Genomic DNA, 22448 nt, shown 5'->3' with positions numbered 1-22448 from the left:
TTTTTTTTTTTCTTTTTGAAAAACAGTGAATGTTCTGAGACATTTAAATCTTTGTATGTATGTGACTCAAAAGGGTCACACAGTTCAAAGTGAAACTTTAACTTTGGGTGGCAAGTTCCGCTTCCTCTTGTGATAGTTGTTTAAACAGGAGCTTTGTACATAACTTGCTGGATTGAAGCTGAGGAATCTATAGACATAGTTGCAGATGCCTGTTTGGAAAAAAAACAAAAACAAAAACAAAAAACCAACTCCCAACATTCTTGAATGTTTAGCAGAATAGGATCTTGCCAGAATAGCATCCTATACTTTAAGAATTGCCTTGCATTTTGTTTACAATTGTTTCTGCATCTCATAAATTCTTGCAAACACATGGTCTAAGATTGGAGGATTGCTCCTGTACAAGGCCACAGAATGCTTAAAAGAGTAAGAGGAATTATGCTTCAACCAGGTTAACAAGGTCCAGAAAATTACGCTGTATCCTGCACTCATTTTCTGTCTCTGAGCAGACATGGATTTTCCAATGCTCCTGTGATAAAGCATAAGAAGAGGGGAGTTAGTCGTGGCAGTGATTTGAAGGAATGGATTTATATTGGATTCCAGACTGCCAAAGCAGATAAAGAGCAGCCAAATGTAATCAGAAAATAAATCAACTCCCAGATTTCTACACATGCATGTCATAGACCACCTCCCTTCTTTTATGTGCTTTCTGTGGTTTGTTTGAACTATAACTCATTAACCCCATTAACAGTCAAGGAGTCTCTGCACTTAAATGTTCAGAGATGAGTGAATCTCTGAATAAAACCCAGATCTAGTCCTGCAGATTCTTGTTAATGAAACATGCAACAGAATAGTCGTCATCATCATCATCATGGTCCCGAAGTTGCTTTTTATCCTCAAGCAAATGTTTTCAAGAGTATCGTGAATGAGTCCAGTATATGGTTAGATTATGGAGAGTTTATTCTTTTTAATGGCAAACATTTAGGACTTTTTACGTGCTGAATAATCCAGCCTTTAATGGGATTACGCTAATTAGTATTTTTCAGAAAGCTTCAAGAAAGAGAAATCAATCATCTGGAAGATTCACTTTTTAGGAGGAATGGAAACATTTTTCTTTTCTCTCTGTGGCTATGCTGCACAGATTAATGGAAGTGCTATTTGTAAATAATTAGCTGTGATTTTAGGGACTTTAATATAACCAAAATAATATTTAAAATGTAAAAAAGGGTTAATCACTGAGATGATGCAATTTACTGTTACCTAGGTGAACAGGTGAACAGTTTTCCAAAATTATATTGCCTATGATGTATTTTAGAAAAATTTTAAGTGAGTAAAATCTCTACTTCTGTTTACAAAGTGTTCCATTCTTATTCCGTTTCACCAGTGAGCAGTGTTACTGTTCTTTCAGAAGATCTGATAAGTCTGAAATTTTCTTCATAGTACGTAGTACACTTAGGAGGTACATCCCCAGGTTTCACCCTGTGCAGCATAGTGGTACTGCTTACTATAGTATTTTTTTTAGAATTTTAGGAGTATTTCTAAAATGTATATGAATATTTCATGATTCTGTGAACCCTTAGGTAATTTAAATAAAACCCACTTATTTTTAAAGAGTGTACTTTTCTTATATTTTAAGGACTATGCATTATTTTTTTCTTTATCAATCTGAATAATTTTTACTGCAGAACCTGCTGGAATATGTGGTCTGACATTAAAAATGGTAAATACTTCCTCTGCAACTTTAATGTGGAATCCAACCAAGACTGACTTCACTTCTTATGAAGCATCTTTATCAAACAACACCTTTATAAAGAAGTTCAGGATTCCAGGAGCACTGACTGACTACAGCATTACAGACCTGACTGCTGGGGGCATTTATAATTTCACACTGCAAAGACTAAGAGGAAATATTGAAGGAGCTTCTGCTTTCATTGAAATTGTGACAGGTCTGTATGGTTTCTTGCTTTCTCTCCTCACCGGTGGATGGTAGCTGTCAATAACAGCACATGTTTAACATCTCACATTGTAGAAAAACACTGGAATTTCAAGAGATCTTGCATGTTATATCTAGCTGCAACTGTGGACATAATTACTTACATCCTATTCAACCTGCACCTAGTGCTACACCACCAGAAACATAATTTCTTTAGTAGTGCTGCTTTTCTTTTGACCATTTTTAGTATTTTCATTGTTTTTCAGGTCTTATCTTCCAAAGAGCATGAGCTGGGTTTTACCGTATCTGATTTCAGTTGTTTTTTTGCAATGAGTGAAGTTAAACAGGTTTACAAATGTTGGCAGAGTTAAGACTTTATATTGTAAACTATTCCATTCGAATACTTTTTTTTGTTAGATTAGTGATTAAAATGTAATGGGGTAAAATCTCAATACTGACACATGTGTGCAGTTTACCGTAATATAATAATGTAAAATACAGATGAAATTTAAAGAGGAGAAAGGTGCACTAGATCTGCCTCAACCAATTTCTCTTACTGCTTTCTTGCACTACTTTTTATAGGGTTTTTTGTGGCAATGACAGGGCTATATGAGAGAGACCTGAGAAGTGTTGGAATTTGTAATTGATTGGCTACTTTGACCAAATGTCATGACATTTGTATGTCTGCTTTTCAGATCAGTGCTTGACAAACTCTTCGTGCTTCTTTGTTAGGGAGACTGAAGCAAGAGGTTAGAGAGCTATTAAAATAAAGTGATATAGGCATGAAAATCCTTACATTTGTTTTGAGGTAGTGTCTTGAAGGTAAAATTAATAAGAAAAAAATCTTGTATATCTTTTAAACTAGGATTGCAATGCTATAATACTTTACTTGCAATTAATATATTTTTTTAAATACAGGGAAGATTTAAGCCAGTTTAGTTGAGCTAATTGTGCTTCATCTTGCTTAAATGTATTGAGATTACATTGCAATCCTGAGCCTGCTGGTTTATGATGGTTAATTTTGGGAAAAATTAACATGTTGTTGTATTTTGCGCTCCATTTTCACCGATATAACTATTCAGCCTCAACCAATTTTCAGTCCACTCACTCATGATATATGTATCACAGATATTAAGTACTATTTTTGTAGGTGAAATTGTGAATTTTACAGCAAAATGTTCTGACTATGCTTTACACAAATATACTGGCTCTAGACATTATACTAATAGGCTGAGTGCTGCTGGAGAGCAGCATGTGGGTCTGTATGCATGAAACCGAGAGGAGGATGGTGGAAAAGCAGGTGCAGTGAGACTCCAGTGAACCACACTCACATGCGGCTTCTCTGATGATGTGGTTAAGTCTGCAGAAGGGTAGAACTGACCTGTTTTTTTTCTTTCCTGCATCAGTGGGAGGGGGGATTCTCAGTCATAGAATAACAGTAGGAAAAACATGACCTTCATGGGACTAAATTTCTCTTTCCATGTGGACATTTTTGTGTTCTGCTGTGTCAAAAGGAATTGAACTGAGGTAAAGAGATGACTTAAGTATTGTGATAACTGTACACTCAGAGATTAATCATGGGTCTGTATAACAAGACGTCTATAAGCATAAAATTCAGCTTTAAAGGAAGTTGACATCCATAGAAATAATACTACTGATAGTAACAGTAGGACTTCAAATGTATAGAAGTATACTAAAAGGAAGAAATTACACTCTCAGTTACACTTGCACACTTCCACATTTGTTGATGTTGTTGTTGTTGTTGTTGTTGTTCTGTTATTCTTAAAATAAAGCCGGGAGTTGGAAATCATACATACAAGACAAATACAGACTGAATATAAAATCTAAATATAATATTTGGATATATTAATATTTCAGATAGATTATTTCATGGCAAAACTGGAGTATACTGAACAACTTTGCAACTGGATAGTCAGTGTAAAGAGTTCATGAAATATATAATAATCTAAGCAGATTTACAGTAAATAAGAGAGGAGTCGAGCTCTTTCGGGATAGAAGTGATATGATATTCAGACTGCATAGTATGATGTTAGTGTATAAAATACACTAGAAGATTTCATTTGGATTCTGAAGAACTGTATTAGTAAAGGAGTCAGAGGACTGAATGCAAGGGTAGAGGCAAATCTCAAATGTGACAAATAGCGTCACTGACTGGGCTCGCTCAGGGAGGTAAGCACAGGGACAGTTGTTGGCTGTGTGTACTTTCCAAAGCAGAAAGAAGACAGATGCACATGGCTATGGTTCGCACAGGTAGATAATATATACAATATTAAAGGCAGATAATGTTTTAATGAGCTATTGAAGAAGCTAAGATCTGGTCCATTATTAGACTTCGAGATGGTGATACAGATTTAAAGGTGTGTTTAAGGGCAGAAGAAAGTGAGATGATTTGACAGGGGTAGGGTGAAAACTTGGGATTAATAGAAGGAATAAAACATCCAAATTTGGGGGACTTGGCTCACTAGACTTCATGGAATTACTGGGATTGCAAATACAGGAAAACTCTAGAAGAGTTAACTACCCTGTGGCTAGCAACAGAACAAGAACCAGCTGTATCTTGAATTTTGACAATAGCACCAGCTATGACAGCAGTAGTGCTGAAGAGCAGAAACACCTGGACTGTGCAGAGATTCTTTGTTAACTGGACACTGGGCAGAGCTACTTGAGCTCCCTCGCTGCAAATGGGGGTGTCTGCAGAGCTCAGAACTTATCGACTGAGTCTCAGAGTTGGTATAGAAACTATACTATAATATACTGCTGTATCCAGGCTAATTAACAGTTATCCTTCATGTAGCAAGTAAACTGTTCTTGGATGCTTTTATGTTCAGTTGTAACTACTAACATATTTGTAAAGGGAGTGATTTAAATTGTCTTTCATTCCACAATTGTCTTTCAGAACCTGCAAAGCCAGAAGGACTTAAATTCTTCAATGTTTCGTCACATTCCTTTTCACTGTATTGGAGACTACCATATGGACATGTAGACAGATTTCTCGTGGATCTTATTCCTGATCATGGCTCTGTTGTTATCCTAGATCTTGGAGTTAGGGAGTATCAAGTATGTGCTTTTATTACAGGACTTGCGTGGCCACCTTTTCCTTATGCACTGTGCTGATGCGTAATTCAAGCTTGCCTCTTTGGCTATTTAATGCAGATATGAATATGCAGGTATTAATGAAAAATTGGTGAGAGCAAATTTCAGCATCCAGAGTTTGTTACCTAACAACAGGTAGTGAATTTATTCTTTTTTTTTTTTTTTAAGTCTGCTAGAAAGATACAGCCAGTCATCCAAGGGTTCATGAATAGTTTAACAAAGGAAGGGCAGAGCTATTGAGTAATACAGACTCATTAATTGTGTACTTGCCAGGAAGACCTGTGCTTAAATCATTAATGCAGGCAACATTTCACTGCTAAGCCATCAAAAAGGAATAGGAGCACTTTTTGATTCTGCTCTCTGGAAAATATAATAATATTTACAGAAATAATGGTTGTTCTGGTGGTTTTGCTTTTGTTTTTTATTGGAACTGCAAAGATACAGGTATTTTATGTAAATGCTTGCTAAAAAGTTGTTAGTTACATTTATTTCACAAGATGGGCTAGTTTAAGTGTTAGAAACTCGTAAGTTTTTCAGGCTGCTTTTGTGTTTATTCTTTTAAAAAGGAATTTTATAATGTTTCATACTTACTTTGACAACGATACATAAAACCTCTATAGATACACTGATGGGTGATTCTGTGATAAAATTAATAGTTAATTTTGTTGTTCTTTGATATTGAAAGCTATACAAATCTTATGGAGGGTAGTTAAAAAAGATGGCAAAATACTGCACTGTAGCTAATATCTAAACTACTATATTTACTGTTGTATATACTATTGTATTTCTAAAAGCTTATTAACGGATCACTTTCAGTAATACAATGCTTAAACTTTTGGGTTTTGTGGTGTGTTTTTTTATTTTGTTTGTTTGTTTGTTTCATAATTCTTGGTAAAATACTTAAAGAAATCTATGTCCTATTTCAGGCTGACTTCTCCAATACTATTCCTGGAACAACATACAATGTTACAGTTTCTGCAGTTTCTTCTTCACTCTACAGTTCACCTGCCAGCCGAACAGTGACAACAAATGTGACAAGTGAGTTAATAATGACTGATGAAATCTTGTTGATTATTTTTAACTATGCTTTTTTGTGTTTATTATATGCACAACAGTATCTGAGAAATTATAATCAGTTATGAACAGTCATTAGAATTTTTCATCTTCTTTAACCATAAAAACCCACACTGAGTTCGAGGTGTTCTTTGGGAACATGAATGTTTCTCTATCGGATATTTTTAGGAAGCAGCCCTGGATGTGACTTGTAGTTGCATTCATCCATTAGCTTGGCTATTAAGAAAAGGAGGCGGGGGGGAATTAAAAAGAACAAAGCAAAAAAAAAGAGAAAAACGTGTAAAGGAGAATAATTTATAAGCTTTAGAAACATTTCCTATGGTGTCATATAGTAATATTCATACCCCAATTTATATGTAGAGTGGAGAATTTAGAGACTTTTCTGAAAAACATAGCCATATCAGACAGGTTTTATAAGAGAGTGCAGTTTGGTTTTTAATGGTTTTAGGGAAAGGAACTGAAATTAAGCCTGCTAGAATATGTCAAATATTAAATTGATATTAAACTCTGTTTTATCTGTGAAGATCTTATCACTAAATTTTTTGCATTCTTATAGAAGAATGTTCCTGGCGTTCCAAAATTCATTTTATCATTTTTGTAACAGGACTCTAGCCAGGAAAAAAAAAGGCTTTTTATTCAACACTGTATTAGTTTTCAGTAGTTTCATTGCTCTATGTTGGCAGATGATTTAATTTCTTTATATAATCTGTGAAGTTGTTGCCATTATCTGGAAACTTAACTAAAAACTGTTTTACATGTTTGTGTATGTATATATGTAAATAAAACTATTACTTGTTTTGTTTGGTTTTGGTTTTGTTTTAGATCCTGGGCCCCCTGTGTTTCTTGCAGGCGAAAGAGTGGGCTCTGCTGGGATTCTGCTCTCGTGGAATACACCACTGCAGCCGAATGGGAGAATTCTCTCCTATATTGTTAAATATAAAGAGGTCTGCCCGTGGATGCAGACAGCTTATACACAGGTCACAACAAAGCCAGACAGTTTGGAAGTTCTTCTTACCAGTCTTAACCCTGGAACAACATATGAAATTATGGTAAAAGCTTTATGAATGCTTTTTATTATTTCGAATTCTGATTTATTGTACATTGTGTGAGTTTATGGTAGGTGCATATAGTGTTTTCTCAAGGACCTCACTAATTACCATTGTCATGTAGCAAAATATATAGCCAGGTATTTGTTTACAGTAGTAGTTTTCAAATCTAGTTTAAATAATTTCCAACCAAAATTGTACTGAACCGTAGTTTCTTCTCTTGATATTCTTATTGACATATGGCATGTGGTAGAAAATAAAAAGCCAAGGGTAGAATTTTCAAAACCGTGTAAATCCTTCATTTTCATTGAGATTTCATCTTTCAAAGCACTGGTGCACTTTGAATATTACAAGTAGATTTCTAATCATCTCAGCCAGATGCAGAAAAGCATGTAGCTACATACTTCTTCCTTTGTTTTTAAATTTAATTAGTTTCAGAATGAGTTTTCTGGCCTGAATATCTGTTTAGATGTAGTCTGTAAATGCTTTTGCCTGGTTTCCCTAATCCCGGTAGTTTTACCTACTGTTATCTCCTGAAATAAAGTGTCATACTTTTCCATTCACTTCCCATAGATTTTGTTACCTAGATATTCACAGTGAATATCTACTGCCAAAATCAGTGCATGTATTTTCATTACTTTTGTATGTGGAATTTGTTTACGTGGAGATTAGGCACTCCCCATCCATCTCTGAACTCTCCAACAATAAATGACTTCAGGCAGACAGAAATGAACTGCTGTCCCCTTGGCAATACTGACCAAGCAGTTCTCGCCTGACTTTCTCTTTCGTAAGAACCTTGGAGAGGTCAATGTCGAGAATTAAATGAAACAATGTGTTTGATTTGCTTTATGCTGTGTCATGTAAGTTCACACAGCACAAAGCTATAACAAAATATTGAGGCTGACCAGACTGAGAATAGTGCTGTGTAGTGATTCTTTGTAAAGGTGGTGTGTGTGTGTCAGAAAGTAAAAATGTAATTATGCCTGCCACTGTGGGAAAGTTGCTTATTGTGAATGTAGGGATGGCCATGCTGATAAAAGCCAGTATATTCACAGCTGCAGAAATGTTTATCCTTTGATCTTCTGCCTCCAGTCATCTGCTAAAAAAAAAACAAAAACAAAAACAAAACCCATGAAAAACGTTCAGCTACTATTTGAGAAAGGTATTATCACTTAAACTCTAAGCAGGTTAATCTGCTCAGACAAATGAAGTCATTAAGAGAATTTAATTTGCAATTTTGAGTACCTCAGTAGCAGTTGTGTGGGATTCACAATTAAAAGTTTTGCAAATTCCATTCTTTGCTCCATGTATGAATCTTCCCTGGGAAGACTGTGGGCCGTTTTAAATCATTTGTTTTACTTTAACAATAATTTGGCTTTTGTTGGTATATATGGGAGGCAATTCTTCCCATTGCTGGAGCCTGAAACATTGATCTTAGAGCAGAATTTGACTCAGGAAAGTGACTTGTGACCCAACAACCTCTGTCTAGCAGGGACCACAGTGCTTTTCTCATGAGTGAATAAAAGTCTGTTGGCAAACAAAGTGCTGTTACGTTACCTACTGCTTTGGTGGGTGCCCTGACTGCCTGACCCACGAGCAACCTCAGGGATTCAATAACAACTCGGGTGGAAACACTTTTTCTACCTGGCAGATGTGGGTGAAAAGAAACATTACATGTTTTCCTTCCTTGAGCAATTTACTGTGGTTCTGTGGTTAATTTTTGGAGTCTGCGTCATTTAAAAGCAGCTCTTGATTTTTGAATAGGTGAAAATTCTTCATTGTTTTAGGGTACCTGACTTGGTCCTGTTATTAAATTCTTTCTGGTAAATACCTTGACAGTACAGGTCAATGAAGCTTATAAGCTTTGAATATGGGTTTCCAATCTGTTTGTAACAGCCCAGTCTTAAGTTCTTTACATCTAATGAAAAAACTCCATTTTTAAAGAAATAGCAGTGACAAGTGATAATTTGTTAAATGTCGGGGAGCTATGGATAATTTTGAACGCCTGATCATTGATGATTTTGTAAAACTCTGCACTCAGGTGTTTTTTTTCCGAACTTAAATAATTAGTGGCCTCATTATAATGCAAAGCATAAAAATTAATACTCCTTCCAAATGTGAACTGCGGCTACTTGAACTTTGGATAGTACTTTCTTATCTGCATAGTAAACTTGTCCTTCATAAATGTTTCCAAGGTTTTTTTCCATAATGTCTCTTTGTGGCAGTGATGTCTAGAAGCTAGCAGTGCGTTGTGTAAGCATTTATTTTGATTTCTCTTCACAGCTAGTTGGTACGTGTAGCTGACACCTTTACAATGCAAATTTTTGCTTACTTATGAGTTCTCTTGCAACTACACATACAAAAAGGAAGTTTCCATGTATCTCTTAATGCTAGTTTGCCTTTCTGGACCCTTTCTACCGTACCTACTTTGCGATGAGATAACTAAAAATCAGTGTTCAGGAGAGACCATACCTTTAGATTTATATAATGTAATTTTAACACTGTCAGAATTTTCTCATTGCCTGCCAACCCCCTGAAGATCTCCAGGTCATTTCCTCAGCTATTGCAGTTACTGTAAAATTCATTAGTGCTTAAGGACATTTCCAGTTGTTCTTTCAGTGACACAGAAGTAGATAGGCTTGGCTGGAGTCACAAAGTGTGCATGCATGGAAAGGGGTGTTTGTACAGCTTAGGGAGGAACTACCCAGTGATACAGATTCTCCTTCATCAAGCAGAGTGTGCACTGCACTGGGAAGTGGTCAGAGGTGTATGCATCTCTTTACAGTCTAGATTGTCTTCCATGCTACCTCCTATTTCTTTGCTGTAGTTTGTCTGCTGTGGCTTAGTGCTTTTGTTTATATCCTATAGATTTTCTAATGCAACTTTTTTTTTTCCTATAGGTTGCTGCTGAGAACAGTGCTGGCATTGGAGTATTTAGCAATCCTTTTCTTTTTCAGACCGCAGAAAGTGGTAATTTTTAAAAAGCTACTAATAATTACTTTAACTAGAACGGATAATTATTTTAATTAGAGCTGCTCTACCTTGTTCAAGTAAAGTATCCATGGCGCATTTTATACTTGACCAAATTCTGATGCATTAAGTACAAAATCCTAATTCTGTTCTTATTCTCTCATTCAGTGGAAAAGGTGCATTTTGTCCTATTTGCTAGTAGCGCCATTTAGAGTGTGTACATATTTCTTATATGCAAAGTCTGTTTCTGTTGGGGTTTTCCTATGCCAATTTCTAGGTAGGCTGCTTCCAGAAAGCAAGGTCACAGGAGAGCAGAGCTACCTACCCTGTTTTGCCGAAAATAAGCCCTACTCCAAAAATAAGCCCTACCCCAAAAATAAGCCCTAGCATGATTTTTCAGGATTTTTGCGGGTACTCGAAATATAAGCCCTACTCATGGCTGAAATGAAAATTTGACTTGATGCATTTGAAGCTTAAAAAATGATAATTATAGTCTGAATTTGCTTAATCTTTATTGATTTACTGTTTATAGTCTTGCTCACGCTCCAGGAGCAGTTGAGCCTTGGCTGAAGAACTGACGCCAGGCCAGTTACATTGGGGTCAATAAGTCTTAGTGGAATATAGAATTCGTGCTGCTATGGCAATGACCATCCCACTGTGTTTGGGACTCCTGGTTGGTTTCTGTGGCCGTGCAAACCACAGGGTGCCACATCTCAGTTAATCACAGAAAATCTTCATTCTGCATCAGATTTTTGGGATAACGCAATGAGCTATGAAACCAAGTATGAGAAGGGGTAGTAAACTCACCATGTGGAGCTATGCAGAGTCATTGATTTTAACTATTCTTTGTATGTTACTGTTGGTAGAAAACCTTATTTCTGTGAGCTTTATTTGCTCATGTTTGACGGAGAAATCAGTGTTTCTCCATATGAGAATATTAGCTTTTTACTTTTTTATGCATTCCTGCTTACATTTTATTACAGCTAAAGTCTGTTATTATAAATGTAATTCGAAGGTGTCTTGAAATTCTAGATGAGAGTTCTGTGTCACTGATACTGCATTTATACTTTTAGCTTCTCAACTTTTTTTTTTTAAGTCTTCCTTTAATGGTTGAAGAAACCCTAACATCTTGAAGACATATAGTTTAAAGTAAGAAGGTTAGACAGAAGAGTATTATTTAAATATAAAGGCTGTAGTCTGGGAGGAAGGCATAGGAGGTGAAAGATGTGCAAAAGATTCAGCAGGGCCTAAACTCTTGCTTAGCTGAACATGACGCTGGGAGGTTCTGTCTCAATTCAGCCATGGAAGGTTTGTACTTGTGGATACCAGTATAGGTGTATATTTTTAAGGCAGTGTAACCCTTTTCTCTTTTGTACTAAGGCTAGCTATAGCAGGAACTTCTGCTGCCCACACCATGCAGACAGAGCTAAGAGAGAGTCACAGTGCTCTTGTTCTCAGGAAAGTTCATATAGCTTGTAAAATTTCATTTAGATGTTGCATCCCATTCATTTGTGCCATGATTAATGCAGATGCTTTTGCTTCAGGGTTTGGAAACTAGAAATGGCATTGCAAAAAAAAAGGGATTTTTTTTTTTCCAGTGCTGAGAAGAAAAGTATGTCTCACTGCTTTTGTTTGTTTTGTTTCCAAGCTCCAGGTAAAGTAGTGAATCTCACAGTTGAAGCCTTAAATTATTCAGCTGTAAATCTGATCTGGTTTCTCCCTCGGCAACCAAATGGAAAGATAACTAGTTTCAAGATTAGTGTGAAACATGCAAGAAGTGGAATTGTAGTGAAAGATGTCTTGGTTAAAGTAGAGGACCTTCTCTCTGGGAGGTTACCAGAATGTAATGTAAGTGCTGCATTTTCCTTGAAAAGCTCAGCTCAGATTTTTTTTTTTGACCAGTGCGGACATAGTGTAATGTTAGTACCTTATTTTTATATATATTATGATAGCGCTTTTAATATTTTAAATGCATGCTTTATTCTGTGTAACAGATTTCAACATTACTTAAATACTTTTTATATCAAAATAAAAAGACCACTATTAGCAGAGTGATTTTAAAATAAAATATTTGTAGTCAGAGTTGTTCTTAAAATAAGCGTTCATTGAAAAGCTTCTGAGTTTTGACTATTCATTGGATTCAGACCTGTAACCAATGTATACCTTTCTGAATTTCTTGAAGAAAATTCTCTTTTCCAGTGTTTATTCTCGTTTTTCTCTTTATCCTGAGCAGAGTGCTGTGATTACTCAGATGTCAAGTTGCCTAACTCTTTCCCTTTTTTTTTTTTTTTTTGGTGATGGTGGTGGGGAGATGCTAGGCTTAGAACTTTAATGAAAAGTGCAATTTTAAATGGTAAAAGTTATCAGGACTTAGGTTTCAGATTGTATTTGGAAGATTATCTTGGGCATTGTGAAGGTTCCCAACATCAAGCTGATTTAATTCAGCACTGAGAACCTGCCACCTACTGAATCAGAAGTATTGGTTATTGTAATGTCTAGTGGCTTTTCAGAGGTGTCTCCTGACAGTATGGGTTAGGAAACCGCTCTCTGGTCTTATCCATCATATATGGATATATGTATATATCCATCCATATATATAACATACATGTGATGTAGAAGGACCTTACTAGAGGACTTTTTTTTTTTTTTAAGAGAGAGACTGAATGCTGAAAATGGCATTTGGAAATTATTAAATGAATGCTAGAGAGTTGCTTCTGTTCAGTCAGATTTGAGAACTTTTGGGATAAGGCAGGAAACTATAATACTGTCACTAACAGAATGTACTAGTAATGTCAGCTAATGAAAGAAACAACCTGAATTGAAGATTGAAGCATGAAAAGGAGAACCGGTTTTGGATAATTTTATTTCAAAGTTGGTCTGCCTTTTTTGATCTACATATATTTACAATTGTAGTGTATAGGTGCAGCTTATCATGATTCATGTTTTGTCTTTATAGGATAACAGTGAATCGTTTTTATGGAGTACTACCACTCCTTCAACTACTTTTGGTAAATCCACAATTCCTTCACGGACTACGGTTACACCAAATACGGAGGCACCGAGTCAAACAAGCTCTGTTTGGAATGAACCAATTAGTTTTGTTATAACTAACCTCAGGCCATATACCACCTACCTTTTTGAAGTCTCTGCAGTTACCACTGAAGCAGGTTACATTGACAGTGCAATTGTCCGGACACCGGAATCAGGTATATACTGCTTTCAAATGGAAATAAAGTTCTCAGATTTATATGAAAACTTCAAAATACCAGTTTGAAGCTATACTGCAAGATACATCAGTCTAAATCTGTCTTTATCTGTATCACACTCTTCTGTTTACATGATTCCTTAATTTTACCTGATGGAATCAACTGAAAATGTATATGACTGTTAATATATCTAATAATGTACAGTCGGTGGGAGTTCTGTTATTTTTAAAAGTCTAAGATGCAAAGTATGTTGAGGACAGATCAAATTTTATGAAAAACTGAGGATAATTTAAGAACTGCATTTAATGGCACAATGGAAGTAGAATTAAAAATGCACGTGAAGAGAAAAGGTGTCAGGCATGGTATTCAAAAAGTGTGTGTATTGTGCACATAGCAATGCACTTAAAGCTGCTTCGCCTTTGTGGAAAGATAAGCAGTATAAAGAAAATTCCTGTCCCGTGGTTCCTCAATCTGGACCTATTGCGGAAAGTTGTTCAGTGCTGAAAAAGTCTTTAAACACTGAGAAAGTTGATTCTGGATTATTTGAAATGCACTGAGAAGACAGAATTGGAAAAGAAGATTATCCAGGAGCAGGAGTTTTGTGATGGCTTAGGTGGTAGGCAACATCATTAATAGAGCCATACCAAAAAGGTGTTCTAGAGGGGTGTTATTCTTGCTTTCTGTTTGCTAGTTCATCATTTTTTTGCCTGACACAGTTTGCTGTTACTAGGTTCCCTTTTCATACATCCAGAATTCATAGCACTGTTCAGATGAAAATAAATTTAATTCCCTCCTAGCACTGTTCATTTGAATCGCTTTGCTAGAATTTAATCATCCCTATTTTGCTGCTCTGTCTAGGGACGATGAAGTTTTGGATAGTTTCTGTTCTAGCTATCTCAGGGCTATTTTCCAGTTTATTTTTCACCTTGTTAACATCCCATGGTAGGTGCATTGGTATAATAATAAGAAAACCCTGGAAAGTGATGAAAAGCTTATGCCATGGGGTTTAGTTCTGTCGAATACATAGAAAGATGTCAGCTGTTTGCAAGATCTTCTTTGCACCTTGCCGAGCAGGTGCCTATACAGCCAGGGTTCATCCATTGAAGCGTGATCTGGGGAAAGGGAAGCTGTCATGCTGGTCGGTGTGGGGGACCATCATCTCTCACGGCCCGAGCCTCAGGAAGTGCCTCGTCTTAGCAGCACACTGGTACACCCAAGCTTCTGGACCCACCTCTATTAGATCTTCACCTTCTGAGGATGCAGGTGCTTGTAAAGTGCTCCCTGGAGAGTCCGGCATGCCTGTGTGCTAGGGAACCCCTTTGGGGCTGGCCACAGAGCTGGCGGTGATCTGTTACGAAGTCATTATGAGTTAATAGACGCTTTGCCTCATTATTTTTATTTTCTCACCTTTAATTTGCTTCAGTGGGTAAGATATTTTTACATGCTAAAGTTCGTATTTATCTGTATAGCCTATAGAGTAAAATCATTATTTAGGAGTTTTGCTTTGCAATTATTTTAACAGGTCCCCTCTCCAGCATCAAGCATCACCCAGTGTCTCTGTAATTACTGAAATCCACTTCCCTCTCCCGAACATTCTCATTCCTACAAGAATCTGTTCAGTTCTGTTCTAGCCATGCCCTGCAAGCTACCAGTTGCTCATATAGCCAAAACTTCACATTTCAGTCCTCCACTGAAGTGTCTGAGATGAGGCTCGAGGGAGAGGAATTGATAGATTATAGTTCGAGTTAGGAGATGGGAGGATGGAGAGCACATTTATTTCAAATCCCACTTCCCTGCTCACAGAGGAGCATGACATGGAATTGTTGTCATGCCCATTTCACCACAAAGAGGAAGATGATATGCGTGTTTACCGTACAGCTCATGGTATTCCATTTTAAAATGTTGAAAACTATTTCTGCCCCTCCAACCAGAATTTCCTGGGCTGTGCTGAAGCTCTCCTGTGTTCTTGACAAAGGTGATATTTCTCTTGCTCTGATTTCTGAAAAAAAGGCTACTTCTTTAAAACATTTAAGAATGTTTCATTATAAATAAATACTTTTTTGAAAACCCAGCATGCAAATATTTCCTTCGCTGTGGTGGCTGTGAAAAAGAAAAATATTTAAACCTTGGAAAAAAGGAAAGTGGACTTTTAAGATGATACTTCAGAATTATGTACTATTGTAGCTGATGCAATTTGCTTAACCAAGAATGATTAAGTAGTCACTACTGACCAATCTATAGCATATCTTTTAGGAACAGCAGAATTTTTCATTTCTTTCATTTGTACATTAGTTTTTACAAAAGACGGTAGCACTTGTAATATGTTAGTTAACTTGCATGGTTTTTTTACAGGATCAGTCTCTATCTCCATATTGGCTTAAATCTCACACATGACATATTAAGACCTAATTTTCATAGAGATATATATCAAGCAGTTTCCATAAGTTTACTTGGGCATGCAGCAATTTTGAAAGTCAGGTTTGTTTTTACTCTATACAGATGTAAAAAATTCACCTCCTTTAGTTGTCTTTGGATTCAGATTTTCACTTCAATAGTAATCTCTCATGAACTTTCGATACAGTAAGGTATACTTTAGAAAGGACAGGGCTTGGATTTCATAATCACTTGAGTATAAGATTCATATAATTGATGTGAATTGTTTAATGAAAATAGAAAATCACTCAATTATGCAATGTTTTTGCAAGCGTAATTGTTTCCAGGTTTATCTTTTTGGATAGTAATGTATATCATTAGCGCTGTCAGAAATCTTTGATATAAAGTATTGTCTGTATGAAAAAAGAACCTGTTCAAGGAAGAAAAATGTACCTGATGTGAACTCTGTATTGCTGAGCATCACAATCTTATTTGAGCATCTTGTGTATGTAATCTATATCATGATGAAGTCCCTGCTAAACTTGGTAGAATCCCTGCCACCTTTGTCTTTTAAAGATTGTTTGCATGCTGCCAGGTCTTTTGATACACTTTGAGAGCATTACATTAAAAAAAAGAAACAAAATTAAAATAAGTAATTTTTATAAGAGATGCTTTTAACGCAGCTTCCCTTCAGAATATTGAAGGTTTATGTTTAAAATTAATTGTCCGATATGTGGTTCTTGGAAATCCTAATATGAATTATTTTATGTTCAAAGACTTTTTCCAATATTGTTTAAGTTCCAGAAGATCCACCACAAAATTTTGCCAAGAGCAACATTACAGCAAAGTCTTTCTCAGTGATGTGGGACCCACCCACCATAGTAACAGGAAAGTTTAGTTACAGAGTTGAGCTGTATGGACCATCTGGTAAGCCTAAATTAATGATTTTGTTTCTTTTTGGGTTTTTTGTGATTATTTCCTTGCACTTGCATTCTTAGTGTCCCTGTCAATAAGAATGTGTATTTGAAAGCAGTGCTATGTATCCTTTTTACTATTAGACTTCTTAATAAATTTTAGATTGCTTTTAAGGGAAAAGTCTGCCCATCATGACGAAGAGTATGCAATGAAATTCACATTAGATATTCTTAAGAGTGGAGGAAACCAACTTTCCTCACTCTTTTAGAGAGATGACAGGCTAAGCTCACAGCTGCATTAGCGTGCTTATATATAGTAATCATTTGTTATCTTACCTTTTTTCTCTTTATGGTAAAGATTTCTGGAGGATTCTCATTCCTGTGTAGTATATAATCAACTGTTTTGAGGTTTTTGTATTTTTTTAAACTCAGACATGTATGTATAAAGAAATTATACAACTGCCTGTAGTTAAGCAAGAAGTTAATGAGCTGTACACTAATGTTTTAATGGAACCACACAGGAAAAGCAAGAGAAATTAATTTATAATTAAGAAAATCTCCACTTCTTAAAACTCGTATCTTCTTGAAAAGGTTTTGGGAGATTTTTTTCAGGCATTCAGTATTATTTCCAATGAGATTGACGCCAAACTAGCTTTTTCACAAATAAATTCGGCTTTTCTCTCTTCATCATCCTGGAAAGTAGCTATATCTGGTGTAAGCAAATAATGGACTTTTTTATTTCTGAGCTAGAATCTCTTCATTTTTTCACTCCAGGTCATATTCTGGATAACAGCACAAAGGATCACAAGTTTGTATTTAGTAACCTTGTGCCGTTTACAACGTATGACGTGTACGTTGGTGCTGAGACAAGTGCTGGGGTGGGGCCAAAGACAAACCTTACAGTTTTCACTCCTGCAGATGGTAAGTAAGCATAAAGGAGTGAAGCTGATGGGTTGCACATCATAACTGGTTTCTGTTTTCTCTTCAAAGCCGTTTAAGGTACTTTGCAAAGGAAAGAATGGGTGTGTTTTGTAAGAGTCTTACGAGAGAGGGATAATAAGCTAATGAAAGAAGTTAGCTGAAAATTTATTACATAGATTTATTTCTCCATTTTTTTCCAGTTCATACACTGTCACTAAATTTATTTGCTACCAGAAGCCTTCAGAGATGGTGACAGAAATGCAGTTTCTGCCTGAATTAAAGTAGTTAGATACGGTGATTAAGTTGCAGGGCCTCCAGTTACCCGTTAGATGGCAGCAAGTGGAAGAGAAAGAACAGCGCAGGATTCACTCCCACCCTCCCCCCCATCCCGGCTGGTTTGTTCGGCCCCGAAAGTCTTTCACTAAACATGTTTCAGTAATTTTCACCAAAACCAAGGCCCCATTCCCCTTTCTAACGGAGCCACCTTTCCCAGGGCCCGTAGCTCTGAGGCAGACACAATATGCAGATCTTGTCCTGGGGCGATCAAGGGGCTGGTTCTGCCCTGACCCATCTACTCTGTCACTTGGGAGTTTTGGCTCCCGATAGTTCACTCTCAGGTGAGAGTCCTCTGCTCAATAGAAATGCAGTTTTATCTTATATGTGTGTGAGATTGTGCAGGATTAATGGTCTGCATCTGAGGATGCAAGCGGAAAAAAAATCGAGAATCGCTGCGTAATAGGCAGGCAGTTTCAAGGTGGTTATTTTTGTGTTATGTTTATGCCACACAGCAGAAAATCTAGACAATCTCTCAATCAGTGATTGCTGCAATGCTTGCTGTCAAGGTGTAAGAGCAGGAGGAACGTCTATCCTTATTTAATGGTATTCTTCACCAAAGTATCTGCTTTTGTCAGCTCTCAGAGACAATTTCCAGAGATGGCCTTCCTCAATACAGCTATGCTCTTCTTCTGTCTGAATGTCTGAAGCCAATTTTTCTTTTTCTTTTTTTTGTGAAGGTGGCATATGTGTCATTTTAACACCAAATCTATAAACGTTCATTATGCAAGTAATTTCAAGCATGTCTTTTTCTGCGGCACATTAGGAGAAAATATTTTTCACATCAAACCTGAATATCATTCTATTGAATATAAAAGTTTCTGATATCTGGCAGTCCGTTGTGAAGTGCAGTATCATTATTACTGCATAATTAAAGGAGAAATTGAACCAAAACCTACTATATAAGTGAAATTAACAAGGTGTATCACATTCTTTTTTTTTTTTTTTTAAGCTTTTTGCTTCATTCTTTTTTGGTTTCGATAATTTAGAATTAAGCTTTCATTTTCAATCTACTTGATGTTCCATATAGTAAGCTAGAAAAGGTATTCTTGCTTCCAGTGCACTGACTTCAGTGGAGCTATCCTGATTTACATAATTTTAAGATCTGACCATACTCACACTTACGTCATATATGTAAAAAAACTGTGTGCATATTTTTAGAACTGTAACTTTTTTGCTAAAAAACCCCATGTGAAGTAGCTTTTTACCTTCATGGGAGCCACTTAAAAGGTAAGGATATGAAATTTGATTAAATACACACAGTGTTGAGAAAGCCTGTAATAATCACAGATGTTTAGTAAAATCAAATTTCTTCTTGAATATTTAGTCCCAGGTACTGTATCTGATTTACATCCAACAGAAGTGGAAGCCACATACATAAAAATTGTTTGGAGGAAACCACGACAAACAAATGGAATCATTACCCAGTACAGAGTTAAAGTAAATGTGCAGGAGACAGAGGTGACCCTGGAAAACACTATTCTAGATGGAAAAAACAAGGTATTCCATGTTTGTTTGTTTGTTTGTTTTTAATATGGATTTTTTTGCTAGATTAAATTTGCTTCTCTGCCTTATCTGATCAGTACAGCATGTGGAATTAGCCATGACAGACAAGTTGTCAGTGCTTTTAAAAGCCACCTTCTTCACCCCGCCCTCTTTCTCTGACTGGGTTTTAAAGACATTCCAGTAATGCTATTTCCACAACATGAAGACAGTAAATATATCTAAAGGAATGATTCAGATTACTTAGGTACGGAAGGCAAGAAAGCTGTAGCCCATAGTATTATCATTTCTAGCCCCTGAGTTCTTTGCATCATCTTTAGGATGACCTAACAGCAACAGTACAGCTTTAGGTGCCTAGATGGATACATAAAAACTCAGGGAAACGCCTAGAAGGTGTGGGTATGAATCCTGTGGGGAAGTGAATTTAACATAAGTCTCCCAAGGCTGGTCAAGTGCTCTGCTTGCAAGGCTAACGCCCCTAGACTTTCTGCCCCTATTTGTGTCCTGGAATTTACATGTCTGATACTGCATGCTGAACTCCATGTGATGGTTGTATAGTAAGGATACCTGCATGCAGCTACCAGATCAGATTTTTTAGGGGCTTTATGCTGTCAGTCACTCTAGCTTCAGGATTTTGGGTGCTGATGTGCCCTACATGCTTAGATGGGGCAGCTCTCAGCATGTAGCACAGAGCTGTAGACCCCTAGCAAATGTTCAGCTCAGGATTGAGTGCATTCTGAGGTGGCGTTTTTTGGTCTTAATTTTGAACATAGGAGCCCGAAGTTTGAACAATTCAGTTTTTAAAAACGAGGATGTCTTTCTCTGGATCTGACACAGAATCTAGGTTTTTGATGTAGAGCTCAATGAAGGAGTTTGCTTTCATGTTGAATGATATACATTAAATAGAGCCCTGGAGCCAAACATTACATAAGGAGTAAGGGGGGTGGGGGGGTGGAATGAGGATAAGGATCCATTCATTAAAACAAGCAGGAGTCCTTGCAAAATGAAAGTATATAACTCTATAATTAAAGATTGTATCATAGTACAGACTCAAAAAATGAAAATTGTCTGCACAGACGTGTTTTAATGATGGGATTTCCTAATTTTTTGAGTTCTCAGTTTAGCATCATTGCTGCTTTATTACAGTTTATTGAATGTAATTTTTTAATTAAAAACCAAAACAAATCATAACATTACTTTATTTAAAACCTCATTGACCCAAGCTTAGAACATTAACAGGATTTGAACTGTCGGATCCACAGTGCTAACGCTACTCAATAACTAGTAGCAATAAAAGGCTGTTATCTTAAGTGGAAAAGCCTCAGAAGCAAAAAGTATTTTCACATTGACTACTATTTTGTTATAAAACGTTGGTGAAGATGAGGCATATGTAGCTGTTACCTGTTGGTACACAGATGAGATTGATGCTCTGTGTCTGCCTGTGGTTAATCCTCCTGAGCTACAGCAGTAAAAAAGCTGCTTTGCCCTCTCTCCACCCGGAATCTGTAGAGAGAGCTAATGTGCATTAGTTACATCACTGTAAAAGCATTTCTTTCTGGCGGTGAAGTGGGCCACATGTGCGAGTGGGGAGCGCTCACAGATGACAGCAGAACAATTTAGAGACACTGCAGTCCTGGATTCGGTCCCATATTCTGAAGGGGCATGATGATCTAGTGCTTACACACCATTTTGTACCTGTGCCTCTCTCTTCAATTCTGCTTTTGTTGTTCCTCGGTAGTTCTCGCTCCCCTTGTATCTACTGCCATCCCTTTCCGGCATTTGCCTTTTCCCCTTCTGTCTTGTGGGGCCCTGTGGACCCCCTCTATATTACTTGTCTCCCTTTCACTCTCTCTTTTCATATATATACTCCCTTATTTCCCCTTTATTTCATTAGCTTCTGTTTTCCTCCCTCTGCCCTTATTCTCTCTCAGCCATCTAGTCAACCTGTTACTTCTTTTCTTCAGTAGAAGCACCTGAAGGCCTCTTGTTTTAAGTGCCTGTAACTCTGTTTCGAAACATGTTTAGTACAAATGGGATCTCCCAGGCTCAAACATGTGTCTATTCAATATAACTCTAAGGATAAAGAGTTAAAGGCCTTGTTCTAAAATTACCACTTTAATATGAAACCCGTATTTTAAGGCTTTTTTTTTTAAAAAAAAGCATGCGGCATTTATTTAAGCAATAAAAATGAATAAAAGCTTGTAGGCTACTGGCAGCTGAGCTTTTTCATGAGAAATGTTGAATTTTTTGGAGTTAATAATTGTTGTAATGAAAGATCATGTTTCTTTGCCAACATTTACATAGTGTGTGTGTGTGTATACATATGCACAAAGATACAAGCACTATTTATATATTATATACAAATTTAATTAAATAATGTCATGATGACAAGGTTTGTGATTTATTTTTATATTTCTATTTTTTAGTATTTCATTGATTCTTTGGAACCATACATGATAAGTGAAAACACCATGCCTTCTCCCACCTGGAATTCAATAGAAACAACCAATGAATTATATGAAGGTTCAGCTGAAATGTTTTCCAGCATTCAGACCACTTCTCCAGTAATATTTACAAGTGTATCTGGCGATAATTTACCTGCTACAAATGGAGCTGCAGAATTACATTCAGCTTCGGGTAAGATATTTTAGGATATTTTTCTACCTGCTCCTGTGTTCTGAAGGACCCTCATCACTGTCCGAGATACGATCTTTAGCACATGGTTCAAGCAAATGATGAGTGGGTCATTTGCTGGAGTCGGATTTTTTTACTACCAAATAACCTTCCGAAGCAAATGGGAATGCCACACAGGCAGGAACTAGCCCCTTGTCACCCAGCTGACCTTCTTCCTAGTGAAAGGAGCACCCGAAAGCCATCAGCCAAGCTGCATAGACAATCAGTTATTACAGTTGCCAAAGCAGGTGTGATTGTCAGGGATTAACATATCTCCAAGCCCTTCAGAGACCTTGATTTCTCTAAGCCTTTTGACTAATGGGTTTTCAAATGTCAGTGAAGGTAAATAGGTCAAAAAGTTACAACTTTGCTATATGGGTGACAAACAGGT

General features: G+C 36.7%; 1 protein-coding gene across 1 annotated transcript in view; it reads left to right on the top strand.

The window, feature by feature from the left end:
• Positions 1-5434: 5434 nt before the first annotated feature.
• Positions 5435-22448, top strand: part of PTPRQ (protein tyrosine phosphatase receptor type Q) — a 105876-nt gene continuing 88862 nt past the window's right edge. Inside the window, exons 1-10 of the mRNA XM_065631747.1 lie at positions 5435-5488; positions 5971-6082; positions 6941-7167; positions 10065-10134; positions 11783-11982; positions 13091-13340; positions 16512-16640; positions 17402-17548; positions 19209-19390; positions 21811-22021. Of these exons, the coding sequence (XP_065487819.1) occupies positions 5435-5488; positions 5971-6082; positions 6941-7167; positions 10065-10134; positions 11783-11982; positions 13091-13340; positions 16512-16640; positions 17402-17548; positions 19209-19390; positions 21811-22021 (1582 nt within the window). The remainder of the gene's footprint in view (positions 5489-5970; positions 6083-6940; positions 7168-10064; positions 10135-11782; positions 11983-13090; positions 13341-16511; positions 16641-17401; positions 17549-19208; positions 19391-21810; positions 22022-22448) is intronic.

Source organism: Caloenas nicobarica, chromosome 1 (genome assembly GCF_036013445.1).
Source record: "Caloenas nicobarica isolate bCalNic1 chromosome 1, bCalNic1.hap1, whole genome shotgun sequence".
Taxonomy (NCBI): Eukaryota; Metazoa; Chordata; class Aves; order Columbiformes; family Columbidae; genus Caloenas; species Caloenas nicobarica.
The sequence above is the reverse complement of the archived record's forward strand: the minus strand, read 5'-3'. Positions and strand labels throughout refer to the sequence as shown.